The sequence below is a fragment of the Saccostrea cucullata genome, unplaced genomic scaffold (genome assembly GCF_032062105.1).
Source record: "Saccostrea cucullata isolate Sc308-1 unplaced genomic scaffold, CSIRO_AGI_Scuc_v1 ctg69, whole genome shotgun sequence".
Classification (NCBI taxonomy): Eukaryota; Metazoa; Mollusca; class Bivalvia; order Ostreida; family Ostreidae; genus Saccostrea; species Saccostrea cuccullata.
In genome coordinates, this window is record NW_026939160.1 from 401,590 (window position 1) to 423,339 (window position 21,750).

The window sequence follows — 21,750 nt, forward strand, 5'->3', positions numbered from 1 at the left end:
GGTTGTTACCTACTATTTACTTGTTCAACCTGTGTGCTTTCAACACGAATCAGTGTTAAATTTGACAAGAGTCACCAAGTGGTTTTGTTCCCATGTAGGCAATTAATTTTAAGTTTCACATTTTATTATTCATTTCTTCTGTACATAGGATTTTTTTAAAAATACTGATCATCTATATTTTAACTATTAAAATTATGTTAATAAATTATGGTGTTTATTTATTGTATGCAATTTAATTTGGAGAAATTGTTTCGATACTTAGTGTTTATATAGATACAATCCCACAGTGCAATTAACTTATTAGAGCTATCCATGAAAACATATTTAGAAAATACATGTATTTGATTAAGATTTACCGGGGTATATATTTATGGAAAACTGTTCAAATACAAATCAGTGGTTGGTTTACCCTTGCTTTGCCATAGTAAGATTACCCATTAGGAAACCATATCTACTTATTAACTGCATGTCAATGTTTACATATACAGTGGACCTTCAGATATCCGGATGCTTCAGTATCCGGACGATTTTTCATCGGAACGGAATTCCTTAATGTTATTTTGTCTTGTTAAACTGGTAATTCAGATATCCGGAAGCTTCACATATCCAGACAAATTTACTGGGAACCAAAGTGTCGGGATAAATGAGGCTCCACTGTACTGAAACCAGGGCCTATTGACATATTTCTCTGAAGCCATAGGCCTAAGCCCAAACAGCTAACCATGCTGGCTGAGAAGAGAATCAGAATGTACTAACCACTTGAACCCATCACTTAAAGACCCAATTTTTTTACCGTACGGTTACCTGAGGAGGGGGAGTGGTCCAAGTAACAGTGGTGTTATTTACCTGGAGACCCCCAATACCCAAGATGTCAAAAATCTAAATACATGTACCATTACACAGGAAGTCTGTGTCTGGTGATCAGGGTCAACATTCCATGTTTAGTGTCTAAATTTGAGTGAAACTACTTGAAATAATTGAAATATTTCAATTTAAAATTTATTTATAAATACATCCAGCGATATCTAATGAAGAAAAAAATTATAAAGAAATATCGGTTTTATATTTTTTAAAAAAAATGACAAATTAAAGAAAAGAACACAGAGTAAAACTACAAAGTAAACATATCTTTTTTAATTAAACTTGTGTAAATGTCAAAATTTAAAAGAAAAAAAATATCCCATTCATGTGTAGGCCTATCCGTCGTGTGAACATATACAATGAACCGTACCGTGATAGGAATATTGCCTACGTTCTGATCAACAATAGTGTCGAAAATATTCACCATTTCCGGGTGTTCGTGTGTTTAAAAATTTTTTTTATTGTTTGCATGATTTCTTTTAAGAATTGATCTTTGGCTGTATATATTCACTTTTTAAATTCGAATATTGGGTATTGACTGCAGATGTTAGGAAATTCGAACTAAAAGTTACAATCTCGAAACTCCTACAGCTGTTTCTGACATTTCAGAACTTTACAACGGAACATGGTATAGATTGTATTCATATATACGCAGATAAAACATGGGAAAAATGAATTTTTTATCCATGCCGTTTGTGTTAAATATCTTTTCTTATTTATCATATTCCAATTTTAATCGGCAAATAGCGTTTCTGTGCACGGACTGGTCTAAATTCTACAGCAGATATCTTGGACGACATATCGCCTAAAATACAATATAGCCGTTGAGATTAAAAGCAAATATTTTATGATATCATGTTTTAATTATCTACTCTCAACTGTTTTTAAAATAAAATTTTACCAAGATTCTTTTTTTAACCCCCGTGTATACAAGGCGGCTACATGAAAGTGTTTGACGCGAGACCAGGCAATCACTTTAAAAGGACAGAAACTCAGACTATCAGGTAGCACGGGTAGCTGCCCTGTCAATCAAATCAGAAGCTATAATTGTTTTTTTAATGATTGACAGGCGGTAAATTATTGATCTTGAACCAGGTAGATTTTGGGGGCGTTAACGTAAAATTGGGTGTTTAAACACTTAAATGTTCGGACAGTTCCTGAGGGTCAAAAAGCCTCAGCGGGATACATTTTGGGAAACCAATGTGCATTCTATCAAATATTGTACCCATGCAGTTCCCAGGATCATGAAAGGGCTTTAAACTTAAGTCAGAATTTGTATATTGTATATTTATTTAAAAAAAAAAACAAAACAAGAAGTTTAATTGCTGATTCAATCCCAATGTTCTGTCAAAATAATATGAATGCATGTTAAACTGATACTTCATAACAAAACATTATTTTAACTTTTGACCACTTATAGTTACATATCAAGTGCCCACATCATGACATTAATTTTAAATAAAGTTTTCAAGGAAATAATTTTTTAAATACAAGATCTAAGCAAACTGTATATTCAGTATAAATTGTATGATTTTATTGCAATTTTTTCAATTTTTGGTTAAACATGTTTTTTTTTCAATATCTTCTCATTAAATGAATACATATTCATTTCATTTGTAAATATTGTCCTGATGATAAAAACCCAAAATATCTGAAAGAATGCAGCTTTTATGATGGTAAGATCAAAAACATAGTTTTAAAAGATCTCTATTAAGATGCAAACTTATTTTGTTGTTTAACTATCACTACACTCACATATCTATAAAAAATTAAACAATACATTATTTACAATTACACTTTATTACCTGATCAATTTGCTCTCACCTCTGCTTGTGTCACAATGTAAGTGATTCAATTTATATAGTAATTTATTTAAATGCTAGCTGTCACCATTAAAAAATGGAATCATCCAACTAATTATGGAAGTCCTAAACTCTACTCAATATCCCAAGATCAAAGGGCAAGGAGGAACTTAATAATTTGGCAGGTGTGATAATCATTCCTTGATAATTGCCAGTGTGGTAATTAGAAAACTCAGGATAAAGTGTCACATTTAACAATAACAGACTTTGACTCTTAATTGAAGGGTCCACAAAATTAAAATCTATTTCGTATATAATCAATCTATTGGTACATAATTAATAAACAATTATCTCAATCTCTTGTAATTATCTATAATTGATGTTTTTCCTTTTTAGACATATTCTTGCAAAGTCTTAATCATTTAATAAGTTATTTGATTTTTATTTCTTTCTTTTTTTTCTCTCTAATTTTCAACTTTTTATCTTTTGGTTTCATTATCTAAAAAAAAAAGAAAAAGAAAATTGATGTGTTCACTTAGTTGCTTACCTAATAACATAAGCACTCTTACATGTACAAATTCCTTGAACAGTTAAATTAGTCAGTTTTAAAACATTTATAAAGGGGAGTTGAAATGTCATGGTGCATAAAGCTAATTTAAGCATATATATTTTTTTTTTCAGATGTTTTTCATGTTGATTCAGACAACCAGAAGAAATATGCTATCCTTAGTCTTACGCCTATTTAACGACTGGATGAGAAAAAGATCATGTTACCCTCCGCTTAAATTATAAGTATGCGTGTATATCATATTGTTGATAACATGTCATAAGACAAAAAAATATCCTTTTCTAATTTACTTTAATTTATATTCTGTCCACATCAGTTTTCATTAAATAGGTTCAATAAACACTTTACCATGTTACCTGCTCATTTTCCTTCGACTTTTTCCCGCGTTTTCAAGCCAGGATCTTTCGAACGGCAAATATCAGAAAGAACCCACAAGTGCATTTTGTTAATTCCGATATAAATAAAAACACACACTTACCTTTCAGAATAACTAACAGTATCATAAATAAATGCAAGTAAATTCAGAATGCGTGTGTTTTTGTGCTAGATGCACCAGTCTGCTAATCAATTATGTGTCTGGTGTTTACAAACAATTAATTTCAATGGACAGAGTGTATCGGTTGAACATCTTGATGAAAAGATAATGTAAATAAAATTAATTTTATTGTTTTTCCTTTTAAGAATGTACAGTTTAAAAGAAAACACTTCACACTTTAAGAGTGTAAACAGGATACCCTTAGGAATATGTTTTCTTTGATATCAAAATTTAAATACGCCCCCTAGTAACATATATGTTTACAGTTAGTAACAGATACATTCGGTGTCAAATTCGTATACAAATATTTCCTACTTTGGCAGAAAAATATTTTCAGATGCTTATTTTGACACGCATATTATTATTTCAAATTTTCATCACATTTTTTCTTCAATTTCTTAATAGGTGAAATCGTGTTCAATTTATATAATGAATCAAAAATCTTCTTTTCGAACAAATAATATAAGATAGTCCAGGATTGCAGGCTGTCCTCTGGTGCTCGATCCATTATGACGCCTAAATAAATATTATTTCTATTAATCTATCGAATTATGCAGAAAATATAGAACATTTTTGTAAGATTCCATGAAATCTATGGAAATTCAAAAAGAAATCCCGATTCCCATATTCATCAGTAGTAATATTTGTAACCCGCTTGAAATCGCGAAGGCAGTGGGACTCTAAATATCATTCGTCTGTCGGTCAGTCTATCTACGACTTTTTCTTATTTTTTTTAACGTGTATTATTATAGCCTGTGACAAACCCTATATAGATATAGAATAATTTTTTACCCTGTTTCCTTATCCGCGAAGTTTGTCTTTTCAAAAATGCCATCTTTCTTTATAAAAAAAAATGTTTGATTGAAAAGTTATTATAGGGTTTTTCATATTTTAATTGTAAGATATGCATTGCCTGTTACAAGATGTTTCCGAGCATGCCTCTATTTTTTTACCTTTTGAACTTGACCTACGTGTTTTACCTAATTACAAAAAAAAAAAAAAACCTTTGGTCATGTTGGTGATTGCGCTATCCTCTTTAATTATTAGATTGTCAAATTCATGATAATATAAGAAAAAAATATTTTGATGGATTAAATATAAAGAACACCCAAATCGTAATGTTTCATGATACTGATTATTTGTATAAAGAGTTACATCAAATTTACCAGATAGAATTAGTCAAATCTGCTTTTAGCCATAGAAAAAATCTCCTGCATGTGTAAATTTATAAATATGTATTTCATTAATAAAAAAAGTGACTCTAAGATAGGTCCAGTGGTCATGACAACGTTACAGTTAACAGGTTTTTAAAAAAAAAATTGTTTAGTTACGGTGTAAATTATGCGCAATGCCATGATTACGTAATTTACTTTTCTTTAATGACTACGGATTCTCCTAAGAAAAGTTCCTGAAAATGTCTTCCTTGCTTTCGTTAATTTGAAATCCTTTCAATATTTATATTTTATATACAGAAAAAAAAATCCACCTGGAAGACTCGCTTCATTATCCTTATCATAACTATATGTTCTCATTAATCATATACTGAGTATATGTTTTCATTTATTATGTTTTCATTTAATAGATTCTTATCTTATCTTCTTATCTATCCTCTTCGTGCCCGCTGGCACATAAGGCATTAGAATCTTTTTGGGTTGTTCGAAGATTTACATTCCATACGGATTCTGCGACTCTCCTCTAGTTGGCTTTAATTTTACAACGCAATTTATTTTTCCTGTTTTGACATTTTCTAAAAAAAATGTCACAACATGCTGAACAGCTTCAGTGTGGTTGTAAAGGTATCCGATCCTGCCTTGTCTGCGAAAAAGAAAGGAAAATAAACCTTTCTATAGACAAGGTAAATTTTCTGTTTTTTACAAACCAACAAATATCGATTGAATATTGATAGATGTTGAGCACAGAGTGACAGACGACCAAATGATTTGGTGGGCTGTGCTCAGCATGACATCACCAAATGAAACCGCGGATTAACCCCCCTTTTACCAACTGTAACTCGTATAGGAATCAGTATTGTTTATCATGGGGGTAGGGGTGGGGGTTTAATTTGCGTTCAAGCATAAAGTGATTTCCTGTTTATACGTTGTTGATGTATATTTCACAGTTGTACAGAACAATGGATTCGTGTTTATTAGAGTCATATCAATGCAACAAAATGATAAAATGACGATTGTAAAAAAAAAAAAATAAAAATCAATGAGCGGTGGGGTTTTTCCCGAACCCCCTGTTACATTCCAAATACCTGTACAGTGTATTATATATATGTTAAGGAGTAACTCTTTTACGTTGGGGGAGGGGGAGACCGGTATTTCAATAAACATTTTCATTCATAAAAAGTTAAGTGTGGGAAAAAAGGGGGAACCCCTCCTCTCTTCTTTGATGCTACAGCTGTATATAGTTGTGTTGTAAAATGAAAAAAATGAAGGCACATGGTAATATTTTTAATTTTTGGTTTTTCTTATACCATATATAGTTAATAAATGCAATTCATAAATAATCTAATAAATATACATGTATAAGACATATGTCTGAACAGAAAAGGTATAAAGGATGCCATGTCTTATTTTTAATAAATTTTGTCATATTCTTAATAAATTGTAGTGTTCCAGGAAAATACATTATTTTTGTGACCTCTGTAACAAAGCCTTTGAAGAAAGCAAAAATGAAGACCATCCAAACCACCAAGGGAAGCCTTTGGAATTTCCAGGAATCTTCATTCAGAGAGACTTTTTGTCACTTGAGGAGGAATCGGACATTTTAAAACATATCTATCAAAGTCCTTTTGTTGAATCTCAGTCTGGAAGACGGAAACAGGTAAATATTTTAACGAGGCTGGGGTGTGGCAGCCATTTTCAGACTATTTTTATCTCCTTTAAAAGGAGAGCTCCATTTGAAGATATAGAAAATGATCAAATTTTAAAACTAAAATGTATGAATTTTTTCTTTGTGAATTGATAGTAGACAGCTTAATTTACCGTATCTAAAAAAATTAGTTGAATCTGGTGGTTAATTTGTGATTAATTTGTTGACCCCCCAGCCTCCTTAATTGAGATGATTTTATCTTATATTTTACAGTACAGTGGGCTAAGGCCAAATAAAAAAAAAAAAAATAAATAATAATAGTCATGTTTCCTGCTACCAGCCTGAAAAAAGGGAATGGTAGGTAGGAAACATGTTTTATTTTTTAGCTCTACTGGTCAGAGACCAGAAGAGCTTATGCGATAATAATGCGTCTGTCGTCCGTCCGTCTGTCTAGCTGTCCGTCTATCTGTCTGTAAACAATTTTTCAAAATGCTACTCCTCTTACAGTTTTTGTCTGATTTCAATATAACTTGGCACACAAGTAGACTACACTAAGATACATAATTCTGTGCATCGGTTTTTTGATTTCGATGAACTGTACTAAAAATTGAAATTTCTGTGAAATGCTTTCGAAATGCTACTCCTCAAACAGTTTTGGTCTGATTTCAATATAACTTGGCGAACAAGTAGATTACACTAAGATAATAATTCTGTGCATTGGGTTTTGATTTCGATGAACGGTGTTGCCGTGGTTACTAAAAATAGAAATTTCTGTAAAAATGCTTTCAAAATGCTACTCCTCCTACAGTTTTGGTCTGATATCAATATAACTTGGCACACAAGAAGACTACACTAAGATACATAATTCCTCGATTGGGTTTTGATTTCAATAAAAGATGTTGCTGTGGTTACTAAAAAAAAGGAAATTTCTGTGAAATGCATTCAAAATGCTACTCCTCCTACATTTTTGGTCTGATTTCAGTATGATGTGACATGCAGGTAGACTACACTAAGATACATTGTTTTTTTTTTAAATTCATTTTCATGAATGATGGTGCCATGATAACTAAAATTGATAATTCTGTACAATTTTATTAAAAGCTACTCCTACAGTTGTAGTCTTATTGCAATATTTCCACAAAAAGTGATTTAATCAAAGATCATTACCCTATTTATTGCTGTATTAAAGTTTCAAGTCCCAATTGCTACTCTTCTATTAGTATAAACCAGTAGAGCTACAGTCTTGACAGAGACCTAGCTGGTTCATTTTATTGTTTTCCAATGGTATATTTTGGATATGAACTAATACAAAACCAAATTAAACATGTCATTTTTTTAAAAATCAAATTTCATGTCTTTTGATGCACAACTCAAGGGGTATTTTATGAAAGTCCATATTTAAAACAAATATAATATCATGAAATACCACTTGAGTATACTGTATATTAAGTAGAATTTTTAGCGAGGATTTAATTTTGGCATTATTAGCAAGGGTGCTGACATCGCTAAAATTGAATATTGCTAAAAATTAATTATGTATTATTTGTAATAGCTTCTTTAGTTAGCATTTTAAAATCGCTAAAATTACTTCTCGCTAAAATAAAATACCAGATTTTAGGTAGAAATCGCTAAATCTGCGTCTCGCTAAAATTTCCACTTATACGGTATATTTTTTTTCAGTTTTGGAACAGGAAATTACCGAAATTCCAGATTTTTTTCCAAAACTAAAAAAAAAATTAGGGTCGGGTAGCAAAAAAATAGGGTAGGTCGGGTAGCAGGAAACAAGACTATTATTATTTTTGGCCTACTCATATTTGTTGTTGTTGATGCTAATTTTTGCTGTTAATCCATACAAAGATTTTTCTTTTAATGAGCATACTGATTATTTCTCAAACATCTTTTTATATTAACTTATAATTTTTTCTACTGAATGTAATAGCAGACAATAAAGGTGAAAGGAAAATTTAAAAAATAGAAAACTAATCGATATGATAAAAGTTCATGTGTCAGACAAATAGTTTTGCTTGTTTTGGTACAATGATAAAATAAAACCCTAAGATTTATTTTTTTTTTCAGGATTATGGTCCAAAAGTGAATTTCAAGAGGAAGAAGGTTAAATCTGAACTTTTCACAGGACTTCCAAACTTCAGTAAACCACTTTATGAGAGAATGACATCAATAGAAATTCTGAAAGACTTCAAACCAGTAGAGCAATGCAATTTGGAATATGTACCAGAAAGGGGGGCATCGATAGACCCCCATTATGATGACTTCTGGTTGTGGGGTGAGAGGCTCGTGACCTTGAACTTGGGGTCAGACACAGTACTTTGTATGACATCATCAGAATGCCCTGATGTAAGCGTTCACGTGCCTATGTGTCGTCGTTCTTTGATCGTTGTTTACGGTCCGGCCAGACATACATGGATGCATGGAATTCATAGGTGTGATATCACTGACCGTAGGATAGCTATAACATTCAGGGAGTTGTCTGCAGAATTTCAACCTGGGGGTGAAAAAGAAGAAGTAGGACGGAATCTTTTGGACATTGCTTTGACATTTGAAGGTGTTTCTGTTGGCTCAATGAAAGAGTTATAGTTTCGTATGGAAAGTTTTTAAAAATACCTTTTATTCTTTGATAAAAAAAAAAAAATTGAGTTGATACAATTGTCAAAAACATGCACAAATGTATTAATATTATTATTTTTTATTTTTTTGGGAGGAGCTTTGATATTTTCAATTTGGTAGGAAGTACACAGAGAAATTTGGTGATGAAAAATATTTTTTTTTTCCTTTAGACTAAAAGTATGTGTATATGTATATTTATACCCCCCGCTTGAAAAGTGGGAGGGTATACTGTATTCGGTATGTCCGTCCGTCTGTCTGTTACGCTTTGGGTACCCACCTCTTATTCGCAACTCCTCTTACACCACTTAGTGAAATTTAATGAAACTTTCAGAGAATCTTTATTACATATTGCCATTGTGCACCTCCTATTTTACGTTTTGATCTGACACATATTTTGGGTTTCTCAGCCACAGCAAAACATGGACTTTGCCATTATAACCATATGGGAGGCTGGGGGTATCATTTAGTGAGCTCATTGCTCACAGTGCCTCTAGTTTACAATTCCAATGAATACACTTCTTACACACAGAACATTTTTTTGTATGATGCAATTGGCATGCATAATAATTATTTCCTTCACAATATATAGAACTATAAAGGATTTTTTTCACAGTACCAAAAATTAGGAGCATTTCTTGGAATGCATGGTCACATATTTTGATGAAACTTTGCCCATTATTACAACTTGTTACCAGACACATACATAATATGGTTGCTATGGTTCTTGGTTGTCATGGTGACATATGGAAAAAATGAGAATTTTAGCTTCTGCGGGTCTTTATTGAAACTAAATATAGACTTAGAAAAACAAGTAAACCACTGTAACAAAAATTACACATTTAATACTGCCACTTCTGCTATAAAGAAACTATTTAGAATATTTCTCTATGTTATTCAAAAAATATTGGTAACCATGGGTACATTTGGAAATACATTTTTTTAAATGCTGTGTTACATGATCAAAATCAACAAGAAAATGATCTCCCTTTAGAGAGCATGACGTAATTATTAAGTTTGTGAAGTGTTTTAAGGATATCTGATCCTCAGCCAGGAAGGATAACTCCAAAAATTAATATTTAATTTAAAATGCATCAAAATGAAGCTTGAAAATGAAATTTTTTCATGCAACAATTTTTATATTACCTGTATTCATCTTTATAAGATTCAAGGTTTTTGGAAGTCTTAGAAAAGGTCTTATAAAAGTTGACATTTGTACCCTATAAAAGGAAAAAAAATGAAAAGTTTTAGCGAAATAAAATTTTCTTGAATTCAACCTTAGATACCAATGCTTATTAGCATGATATGAAATAAGAAGTGATTTGTGTTGTCTTGCAATGATAGCAAAAGCCTTTTTCACTATGTTTTATAGAATACATGACGGAAATAGAAGACCAAAAATACCAAATAAGTATGAAAATCATGACAATTTCTCTGAATGCCTGGATACCTATTGTTTTTTAACCTAAAATATATTTGTTGATCAATTTGCAATTAGAAAATACATTGCTGATATTCGAATTCGCTTTTTCTGCAAAAATATTGGAGATTTGATAATTTTCCCAATATAATATGATTAACTTTAATCTTTAACTTTAAAGAAATACTGTGGATAAATTTACGTAATTTTGTGGAATCAGAGATACTTTTATGAGTAGTTTTGATTACTTAACTGCTAATTTTATAAACCTGAGGATCGGACTATCTTCAATGACCACGTCATTACCAAGCCTATTCTGTATTTTGGATATTTTTAATCACATTTCAGTACTTGGAATTGATTATAAGGTGTATCTGAATCCTTCTCTAATACTATGCAGTTATCTGTTGATCTTTCTTACCGAACAAACAACTTAATTTTAATATACCGGTAGTTCACATCTAGGTCTAATTACATGTATATTATCAATGCAGAGTCAGCTTGTCTGAAATCTGGTCTCATATAGTTTTTTTTTCTTTTTGCCTATAAAATGTCTAGTCATTCCAGAAAATGGCTTTTATTAGATACAGGGGATGGAGTCAAAAGAATTTTCTGGGAATAAATGTGTATTTTAGAAACTGACTGTGTGATGAAATGAGTTTTCCAATGGACTCCAATCGTTTATTCTCCTAAACTGTTACAACAGTGTAGAGACGATACAAACATGAAATGTGTACAATACAATACAGCATGTGTGAGAAAAATAAAACAAACAATGAAAAATGACAGTGTCATAAACCATCCATCTTTGGTCAACAAGGTAAAGCAGACAGTGTCAATGGCACAGGGACCTACACTCCCACCACCTCCAACACATTACCGAATCATTAAATTAATATTTAGCTTTGCTGTTAATTAGTCAGTAAATCGTGATTAAAGTATCCACCTTTTTGGTACAGTATGCCCCCCCCCCCCCCCCGCTAATAAACTACCCAACAAAGTTTTTTTTTGTGGGGGGATGTTGCTTTCTTAGTTTAATCAATTCTAAAACACGAATGAAAAACACAAGTACAAGCCAAGAATGTTGGATTATTCACAAATACTGTAGCTGCAAGTGTAAAGAGTGTACTTGTCTGGCAAGACTATGTGGCATCGCATTGTGAAATTGAAATACGGTTCCAGGATGCCTTCTTATTGCCAAAACATGTGAAGATTATGATATTAATGACCTGTTGAAGTCTCTTGAATGTGGACAATATCAGTCTTGCCTGTAACCCTGCCCTCATCATAACACTTCCGTCGCTTCTGTAAATATATTTGATATTTTTCACTAGTTGAAAGGTCAGGGAAATTAGTAGATTGGATTAGGATTATCTGTTGTAAAATGTGACTAAAGATGATATCACACCACATTTTTGTTACGCTCCGAAATTCAAATAGATGCCGTACAAAGTAGATTTATTTGTATTTCATGATAATTACCCCTATTATAAAGGTTTTTTTTGGGGGGGGGGGGGGCGCTATGTGGCAAGTCCGCGAGGTCACAGATGGTTTTGAAGTCTTTTGACAATCATCTATACAGTTCGATGCCACTGGTATCATTTTTATAAGCAAATGTGAAACATTCAAAACCCTTCGTGCAACTGTAGAACAGTACACTGTTTTTGCATTGTACATCATTCACACGCAGCATCTTTGGGGAAATCTTATACTAGAACAAAAAATGATAATCCCCCCTATTTCTTTCTCAGAGTAGGAGATTTATGCTATTTCATCAATGCTAAAATCATATCGACAACATTTTGACCAAAAGCACAGGCACCTGACATTACTTATTTTTCTTTTAATAAAAAAATTATACCCCTACCTAAAAATAAAGTAGGGGGTAAAATTTTTTTTATCAAAAGAAAAATAAGTAACGTCAGGTGTACATGTCTGTGACTAAAATTTAATAGAGTAGACCACTTTTTAAAAATTGAAATATGAGTGTTTTTGAATCAATAAATCAATTAAAACGGTCCCGAAGTTGGTGCGCAGGGGGGAGGGGGGGGTGTGTGAAAATTAGTTACAGATTTGCTATTTTGTATTTCCTTCCAACTTTTCTTTCCATTGAAGGAACTATTTTACACAAATATCGGATAAAATATCTTAAGATTTTACAAATAAAACGACGGTAGCTTTTGTCCTAGTTTTGGAGAATAATCGGACAATTATCCATTCCAAATTTATCCGTCATACAAATGAAACAATTCTGTCAAAATAAATGGTGTAAAAATACCAGCGTAAAATATTTATTATGCCTTTTTCTATTTGTTAAAACTAAATATTGAGATTTTCTTTATCGGAGGAAAACAACAGATTGATTTTCATTTGTAATTGGAACTAATTTACTTTCACACAAATTTGATTGAAAGATGACATTTTATACATAAGTGCATTGGCATTGTCCCAGATAGTATTTAGTTTGAATGCACCGAGGAGAGGAAAGGGTGAAAAGAGCACCCCCCCCCCCCCCACTTTCCTAAAGGATCACCCCATGGACGATGTTAGACTAATCGTAATGACATTATGTTACAATAGCAATTACTTTAGTATAGTAAACAGTTAACGTTATATGCTGTAGCTTAGTGAATGAACTTTGAACACTTTAGTCATAGAATGAAAATCACAAGCCGTTGTCTTGCTGAAACATTCAACTTGTATACTTAGGTCAAGTATTTAGGGTGTCATTGTCCAAATAAAAGCAAAGTACTAACTTCGTCTCAACTTTACACAGTACATGTACATTTTTATTGTAGCAAGATTAATATTTTTTTCCTTTTCAGAGTGCGCGCGAGAAAAAATGTAGAAAACTCAAACGTTGCAATGACGTCACAATGCATTTGAAATGACGTTACGTTTATAATCTCGCAGAACGTAACCGGAAATGACACTAAACGTATAAAAATGGACGAATTTGCGGAATAAAACGACAAACCACTCCTCGAATATGAAGGATGAATGTTATATCTTTTTCGGTAAGAAAGCAATCGGCATGGCAGGACGATCTCCAACATTCTGTGCATAATTTGGCAAGGATCAGTAGGTCTACAACTTCACAAACGTCCGAAAATGATAGTAATGAAATTCGCCGCCGAAGGGACAGGACCAAGGATTTGTTTGGAAAACTAAAAGAAATTGTCACTTCCAGAAAATATAGAGATGTAGACTGGCATCGCATTGTCATCAATGTCGGTGGAACTAAATTTTCAGTGTACAATGGCACGATTAGGACAGTTCCTGGAACTAGACTTGCAAATTTGAGTCTTAAAAGTGAAGAATATGATCGCATGAACAATGAGTATTTCTTTGATAGAAATCCAGAATTATTCCCATACATTCTAGATTTTTACCGATATGGGGAAATGCATATTCCCAGATTTATATGTGCAAAGAAATTGTTGAGTGAAATGAAATACTGGGGTCTGAATGGGTCATGTCTATCTCATTGCTGTAGGAAGTATTATTATGATTCCCTAGACGAGATATTTGATTATGAAGACTTGCAAAAAATGTTTGAAACCGTCCCTGAAAAGCTTCACACAGTGGACAGCGGGAGTAATTTTGGAGACACGGATATTCGACACAGGATTTGGTCACTCTTGAACAACCCGTCATCGTCGACGTCGGCAAAGGTATTCTTATATTATAAGATATCAAAATTATGAAATCAAACAGCATGCAGATGTCCCATTATCAACAAACTACTAGTATATACAGTAATGCACATTTGTAATGATTGTAAGTTCGTTTTTTTCTTATTTTGCTTTACGTCGATTGCTATTTTCACTTCTCAAACCTTGATGGGTGTGTAAGTTGATTAAAAGAGGGACAAATGATATAATATATAAAAAATAGTATAAGAATATACTATAAACATATAAAAAAAAACCCTGATCCTTCTTATATCCCATCAAAATTAATGGCAAATGTTTAATAATTATGTTGTTTGTACATTTATGACACGTAATAATTAATTTTATCTCGTGAAAACGAAATAATATCTCGTCAAAACTGCATATTACTTGTATCTCGTGAAAACGACTTATCTCGTAAAAACAACTTATCTCGTAAAAACGACTTTTTTTTTTGTTTTCTCGAGATATCAATTCACGAGATATCACATTTTCACAAGATAATAGTCGCGTTCACGAGATATCTCATTTTCAACATAATATGTCGTTTTCACAAGATAATAAGTCGTTTTCATGAGTTAATATGTCGCTTCACGAGATGGTATGTCGTTTTCACGTGATTTTATTTTGTTTTAACGAGATGATTTTCGATTTCACAAGACAAATTTTTCATGTTATCCTAAAAAAATTAAATGCGTGTCCTATATGTACCACCGTACTTTCACTGGCGTCTTAAAAAATTAAAATACCCGGCGGGATAGATTCACAGCACGTGTTTGACAATGTTCAGGGACTTTTTCATTTGGTAATATTCATAATTGCTGTTCAATACCCATAGTTAAAACTGCTTTTATAGTAGTGTACGTGTATGCATGATTTTTATGGCCCTGTAATTGAAGATTCGGTGACATTAAATTTTTTGATTTTTTTCATTTCGTCCTTCTATCTATCTGTCTATCCGAAAAAAAACTTTATGGACATACGCAACATAATTTGGACTTCAATACCTTATTTCCTGTATAGTTGAAAATAGCTAAAATTATTGGATTTTTGGGGTAATTTTATGATGCCTTTCAATACTGTTCATTTATCGGACCTATTTTTTTTCTGTAAGATAGTCTTATGGTTCTATCATTTTAAATTGAGAATATCTTAGTAAATTATCAATTGGAAAGGTACATTGTGGAGTTTGTGGACATGTACGTTGCTTATGTCCCTTACCCTTCCAATAAATATTGATAGGTTTAACTATGGCTTTCATAATTTAAAAGTAAATTCCTCATGACAACACCTTTCTTTGGGTACCAACATATTTGAACTCCTGACTTTGGAGTTTGGCCCACTTTTGCAAAATTTTACCTAACTTTAACCTTGGCAATAATTTTTTGAACGATTGGTGCTAGAATCTTTATAACTCACATGCTATGCTTTGTGAGAAGACCATTTCTTGGATATAAACATTTTTTATGCCCCCGTAATAGAAAATTCGGGGGTAAATAATTATGTTTTGCCCTGTCTGTCTGTTTATCTGTTAGTTTGCCCGCAAAAACTTTATCCTTGTTAATAACTTTTGAGTGGGTGGGGCTATGGCTTTCAAATTTCACATGTGTATTTTTTGTGGTAAGGCCTTTCTTTTGATTCCACCTCGTGACCTTGACCTTGGAGTTTGACCCACTTTACCCATACTTTACATGTGTATTCATTGTGACAAGACCTTTCATTGAGAATAAAAATACTTGTCCTTTTGACCTTGACCTTAGAGTTTAACTCACTTTTTGAAAACTTTAACTTCAACCATAACTTTTGAACAATTAGTACAAGCACACAGGTGTATTCATTGTGTGAAAATCGTCCTTTGGGTTCCAACAATTTAAACTTTTTGACCTTGATTGTAACTTGCTTTTGAGAACTTTCAACCCTCTCCATAAGCTGACATAAAAAGGCATCAGTGTTTCACAAACACATCTTGTTACCTCTTGACCTTGGCCTTGTGGTTTCGCACACTTAAAAAAATATAACCTTGAATATAACTTTTGAACAGTGAGTACTAGGGCTTTCTTATTAACAAGTGTATTCTTCTGAATCTTTGACACTAGCTCTTTCATATGTCACAGGTGTATACTAGTGTCTTGTAACAAGATCGTCCTTGGGTGTGATTAAATTAGACCATTTGACGACCTTGATGCTTGGCCTACATTAGAAAAACCTTTTCAACGGTTGGTACTAATTCTTTCATATTCCACAGACATATTTCTTGAGATAAGACCTTTCTTTAGTGACGACATTTTTTTACTTCTTGGCCTTTACCTTTGAGTTTTACTTACATTTGAGAAACTTTCACCTTCGCCATGAACTTCCATACGAGGACATCAGTTTTTCTCAATTGTTTTTTTTTTTCACAAAAAGTTAAAGAAGTACACTTGTATGCTGAATGATGATTTTCACGTTATATGATTTTTTTTGCAGGTGTGGTCGATTCTGTATATGAGCCTTGTCATTCTGTCCATCATCTGCATGTTCACAAGTACCCTCGCCTCGTGCAGAGTGGAACCAAAGAACACATTCTTTCAAAGATACGTACCCAAACACATTGCAGAGAACAGCTTCTATGTTATTGTTCCACCACGATTTACGAATTTTTCAGAACCCTGTATCGACCATTGCGATACTTTACCCACACACAACAACAGGGTGTTGACTTTTTTGACTACCCAGCCCCACAGTGCATTATTATTTTTTGACTTATTCTGTCTTATATTTTTTACGACAGAGATAATCATTCGATTTGTTTTTGGTAGACGGCGGTGGCGCATGCTCAAATCGTTCACGACGATATGCGATATCCTCTATCTTATTCCGGCGACATGTATGTTTGCAATCGACTTCTATGATCGGACACACTGGCACAATGTGAATAGAATAGGATGGTTTCTTTTGCTCCAGACCCTGATGACTCTCCGAGTTCTACGATTGTTTCGATTTACAGGGCATTACCATGGCCTGAAAACCTTGTGGCTGGCAGTGAAAGCAAGCAAACGTGAATTGTTTCTGCTTTTTATATTCATGATAATGGCAACCTCATTTTTTGCAACATTTATCTTTTGTACCGAATTTTTTGAAGCATCAAGTTATTACAACAATATTTACATAGGAATGTGGTGGTCATTGATCACCATGACAACGGTAGGGTATGGCGATTTTTATCCGAATTCTGCCTTCGGATACGTCCTTGCTTCCTTTTGTGCATTGACTGGTATCATTTTAATGGGAATGCCCGTACCGCTGATAGCCCGTAATTTCCATTCTTTTTATGGGTTACAGTTCTACCATGCACGCGAGTATCAAATCAAACATATTCGACGTGACGAGGACAACGACTTGGCGAAGGAAGTGCCCAAAGAACAAAGGGAAGTTGAAGAACCGGAAGTTAAAACTAAGCCGAAGAAAGCGGATGTGAAAGAAAAACAAAATGAGTTTAAGGTTATCGTCACCGAAGAAAAGACAGGCGAAGAAAAATTCATTGACACTATTCAGAGCGCAGTAGAAAAGCGCAACAAACTCATGGCCTTGTTTGAAAGAAATAAAGTCAGCCCTGTTAATGAAGATGGTGAAAATATAGCAATGAAAAGAAGGCGTCAGAGTTTGTAAAATTAGGATTAATCCATATATTTATGTATACAATAAGTATTGTAAGTAATACATTTGTTAATTGAACTGATTGACATAAAAAAAAAGAAATTTCTTCATAATTCAGTGTATAGGATTTTCTGCTTTTACATGTTCATGTATTTGAATTGTAATGAATATTATATAATAATGAATTTAAAAAAATAACCAAAAGATCTGTAGTTGTTTAAAATATAACACCGTTTCTGAATAATTTTCTGGTGCCAAATAAATTATAATCTTTTTTTTTGGCATAGATTCTTCTTTGTGAGAAATATCAGTTAAAATTGTTATAGAAGCCTCATGCGTAAAACGCAGTCGGACTTAGTATACGTTTTCAACTGTATGTTTGCTAAAGGTAATACTACTATATATTTTTACCTCCAATCGTTGACTAGAAAGGGAAAAGGCCTTTGAAATGTTTTCAAGCTCTCAAAAAATTTAATAGTAATCTTGTTTATACATGTATATCATTATAGCATTTTTGTTGTCTTTAGTTCCACAATTAACAATTACAAATCACGCAAATCAAAAATTTGCTAACGTCAAAGGAAACTTGAGAACTTTTAATATCAGAAAATTTCCATTACTTACTAGTAATTAAGAAAATTAAACGAGAACGTGATTTTAGTATATGTATTAAATTATTTTATTATGTTCACATTGTTTTCAATTTCACAATTAACATCGTCTGGAAATGTATGAAGAATTTGTGAGCATCAAATAAACTGCTTTTCATTTTCTAAAAATTCCATTTCTCATAAATGAAATGAATTTCGAATATTATTATCACCTCAAAGTGTTTATTGAAATTTGTTACATTCTGTTAAAACTGATGCTTTGCGTTTATTACACAGTTGACAGTGTAATGGGGTGGGGTGGGGGTGATCACCTGCCTAAAGGCGGATTAACACGGTAATGCAAGCTGTATACAACTTGTCGTACACAACTTTTGTAATATGTTTCTCACCTGTCCCCACGGTTAAACGGATTTCTATTTAAGGTCAAGATCTAGTAAATGAAAGGTGCCTACAGATTTATCAAACTTGAGAAATAAATTCCTTTATTGATGCTTTACAACTTTAGCTTGGTCAAATAAGGTGTTTCGGGGCATGTCAGTCAATACATCGGGTCTCAATTACATGTACTCAGTGGTTAGAGCGCTGGCACGGTACGCAAGAGACCATCGGTTCGAGTCCCAGTTGAGACTGTTTCTTCATCACCTGACACGGCGAAATTGAATCTCAATAGCGACAATTTTCCAAAATCGGAAGATATGCTGTATATTAGACAGAATTGTGTAATATCTTCAACACTGACAAATTTTTCTTTTATTAAATTACCTTATATGGCTATTTTCAAGTATTTTTATTAATTCGCACAGCTGATCTTATTACGAAACACATTGACCAATCGTTGAATGAATAGCAACGGCTGCAACGTTTAGGCCAACTAGCCAACTACAGGTTTCCATTTTACTTCAAACACGTGATTCAGGTCGATCATAAATCCTGCTAATCCTGCATATCTTAACTGCACTTATTGCACTGGACTAGAATGCAATTTCAATTAAAATAAATTAAGTCCAACTCAATTAAAATTTGAGATAAAAACCAACACTATTGTTATGTTCTGAAAAAATTTTTTTTAATTAAAAGAAAGACTGGATACGTATTTCTTCTTATTTCACAATTTTAAATATTTCTTTTCTTTGATATGAATCAAAATTAACAATAAAAAATTATATCGAAGGACGTTTCGCTAAAGTTCCCTATTGTTTTTTCTTTATCGAACAAGTAGTTTTGCTATGCGAAAACCCTCAGAAAAAATGAACACTCGTCTTTGACTGATTAGTATTTTTTTTTTATTTACATGAGAATCACTACTGTAACAGCTTATCTGAATAGGTATTTAGTTCTGGATAAGAATGCAAAGTCAGTCAAAATAATCAAATTCAATTTGTGATTTTATTGAAAATAAGGTTGAAACTGACTATTTTTCTAATTCAGTTTTCTTTAAAAGCGATTTGAAAAACAGAAAAACGGACTGAATTCACATTTTCTTGAATGCTTGTTGTCTTTGATATGAATCATAATTAACAACCCACTAATTATGTGGAGATTAATATGATATACAGAATATCTGGGGGTTTTCTTTGGTTGGAGATATGCATTAGGGAGTATAACGAAATTTACTCTTATAACAGTACTAGAGCTGATCAAAACAACGGCTACTTTTGCTGATTTTTCAATATCAAAAACTGATTGGGTATATGGTAAACATCCAGAGGAAATTGTGTGTTGAGCAAAGTTCTGTCAATTGCAAACTAATCAATTCCATTCTCCTTTCAAAGACGTAACCGCACTGCAGTGCATTGGAATGTTCTGCTCACTCTCTGGTTGACGTACAATCTATATATTTCAAACATATTTGGTCAGTATTAATTCAAGTATGATTTTATGAAAAATATGTTAAAATGTACTCATATTCACATTTAGTGTTCTTCTTAATGGGTTTATTTACAATTATTCTTGAGTTTATTTATATGATTGCTCTCTTACTATATATCTGAGTTAGCAATTGATAATATCGGCAACATTCTTCATAATAAAGTTACATTTTATTGCTGAAATGCATCTTTTGGGGTATGCAAAACAGTGAAAAACAAATGAACTTTTATGTGTGATTAATGAGTAGAGATTTTGAGACTCAATCAAACTAAGCGCCGATTTACGATGTAGAACAATCAACAGGCTTTTCAATACTGCTCTTAATGTATCAGTACTTGTTTAGTGAGATACATTCACACTAAAATCAGACTTTACACGTGACCTTACCGTTGGTCACTCTGACTTTGTCACGAAATCATTCGGTAATGGCTCTCTGAAGTCTTATGTAGTTTACAAGCTTACCGCCTGTTAGCATTGACTGAACATTTGCATAATATAAAGCAGAGAGCAAAGATCGTCTTATCTACGTTGTTCAAAGGGCCATAATTTGAGTTATCGAACTTTGTAGAAACTTACATTATGCAAATTTCACATTTTACAATCAGTCGCAAGGGAAAAATGTATAAGTAGCCTGTCTTTAGAGGGTGGATGGTGGGGGAATATTTCAATACACTAAGAAGTAAAGTAATTGTGCTTGTCTAATGAACAGTATTATTGCACGATACTGCACACTGCTGCAATACAATGCAATGCACTGTAATGCTTTACTAATTAACACACTAATTCTATTTCGTGCTCTGAAATAAAAAAACAAAACAACAACAAACAAACATGATGGAATTGCTTTTAATTCACACATTTCCTCATATTAGTTTTCTTTGAGAGGAATCAAAAGAAACTATCAGAAAATGTGTCGAAAGACTTTTCGACAAAGTTACGTATTATTTTTCATCAACCGACTAGTTTAGTATGCAAAACATTCTGAAGAAAGACTTGTCTTTCACTGCTGAATGTATTTATATTTACAAGGGAATTAATCTTGCTTTTCGTAATAAGAATTTAACTGCACTTATTGCATTGGACTAGAATGCAATTTCAATTAAAATACAGTGTAAATTAAGTCCAATTCAATTAAAATCTGAGATAAAAACCAACACTATTTTTATTTCATGTTCTGAAAAAAAAAATTATTTTTATTTAAAAAAAAAGGGAAGACTATATACGGATTTCGTTTTATTTCATAATTTTTAAATATTTGTTTTCATTGATATGAATCAAAATTAACAATAAAAAAAATCATATCGAAGGACTTTTCGCTTAAGTTCTCTATTGCTT

At 32.5% G+C, this 21,750-nt stretch overlaps 2 protein-coding genes across 2 annotated transcripts; both read left to right on the forward strand.

The window, feature by feature from the left end:
• The first annotated feature begins 5,522 nt into the window (after positions 1-5,522).
• LOC134252347 (alpha-ketoglutarate-dependent dioxygenase alkB homolog 4-like) lies at positions 5,523-9,451 on the forward strand. The gene is made up of 3 exons (XM_062734792.1): positions 5,523-5,621; positions 6,383-6,595; positions 8,660-9,451. The coding sequence occupies exons 1-3, from the start codon at positions 5,523-5,525 to the stop codon at positions 9,176-9,178; spliced, it is 831 nt and encodes a 276-aa protein (XP_062590776.1). The 3' UTR covers positions 9,179-9,451.
• Positions 9,452-13,359: 3,908 nt separating this feature from the next.
• LOC134252353 (potassium voltage-gated channel protein Shaw-like) lies at positions 13,360-17,980 on the forward strand. Its single transcript, XM_062734797.1, has 2 exons — positions 13,360-14,299; positions 16,766-17,980. The coding sequence occupies exons 1-2, from the start codon at positions 13,622-13,624 to the stop codon at positions 17,945-17,947; spliced, it is 1,860 nt and encodes a 619-aa protein (XP_062590781.1). The 5' UTR covers positions 13,360-13,621; the 3' UTR covers positions 17,948-17,980.
• The last annotated feature ends 3,770 nt before the right edge of the window (positions 17,981-21,750 follow it).

Excerpts from the sequence above, each read along its gene's own strand:
- LOC134252353 (XM_062734797.1), top strand. The coding sequence starts at position 13,622 with ATGAATGTTATATCTTTTTCGGTAAGAAAGCAATCGGCATGGCAGGAC. Across the intron at positions 14,300-16,765 it reads CATCGTCGACGTCGGCAAAG|GTGTGGTCGATTCTGTATAT; the intron begins GTATTCTTATAT and ends TTTTTTTTGCAG.
- LOC134252347 (XM_062734792.1), top strand. The coding sequence starts at position 5,523 with ATGTCACAACATGCTGAACAGCTTCAGTGTGGTTGTAAAGGTATCCGA. Across the intron at positions 5,622-6,382 it reads TAAACCTTTCTATAGACAAG|TGTTCCAGGAAAATACATTA; the intron begins GTAAATTTTCTG and ends AATAAATTGTAG. Across the intron at positions 6,596-8,659 it reads AGTCTGGAAGACGGAAACAG|GATTATGGTCCAAAAGTGAA; the intron begins GTAAATATTTTA and ends TTTTTTTTTCAG.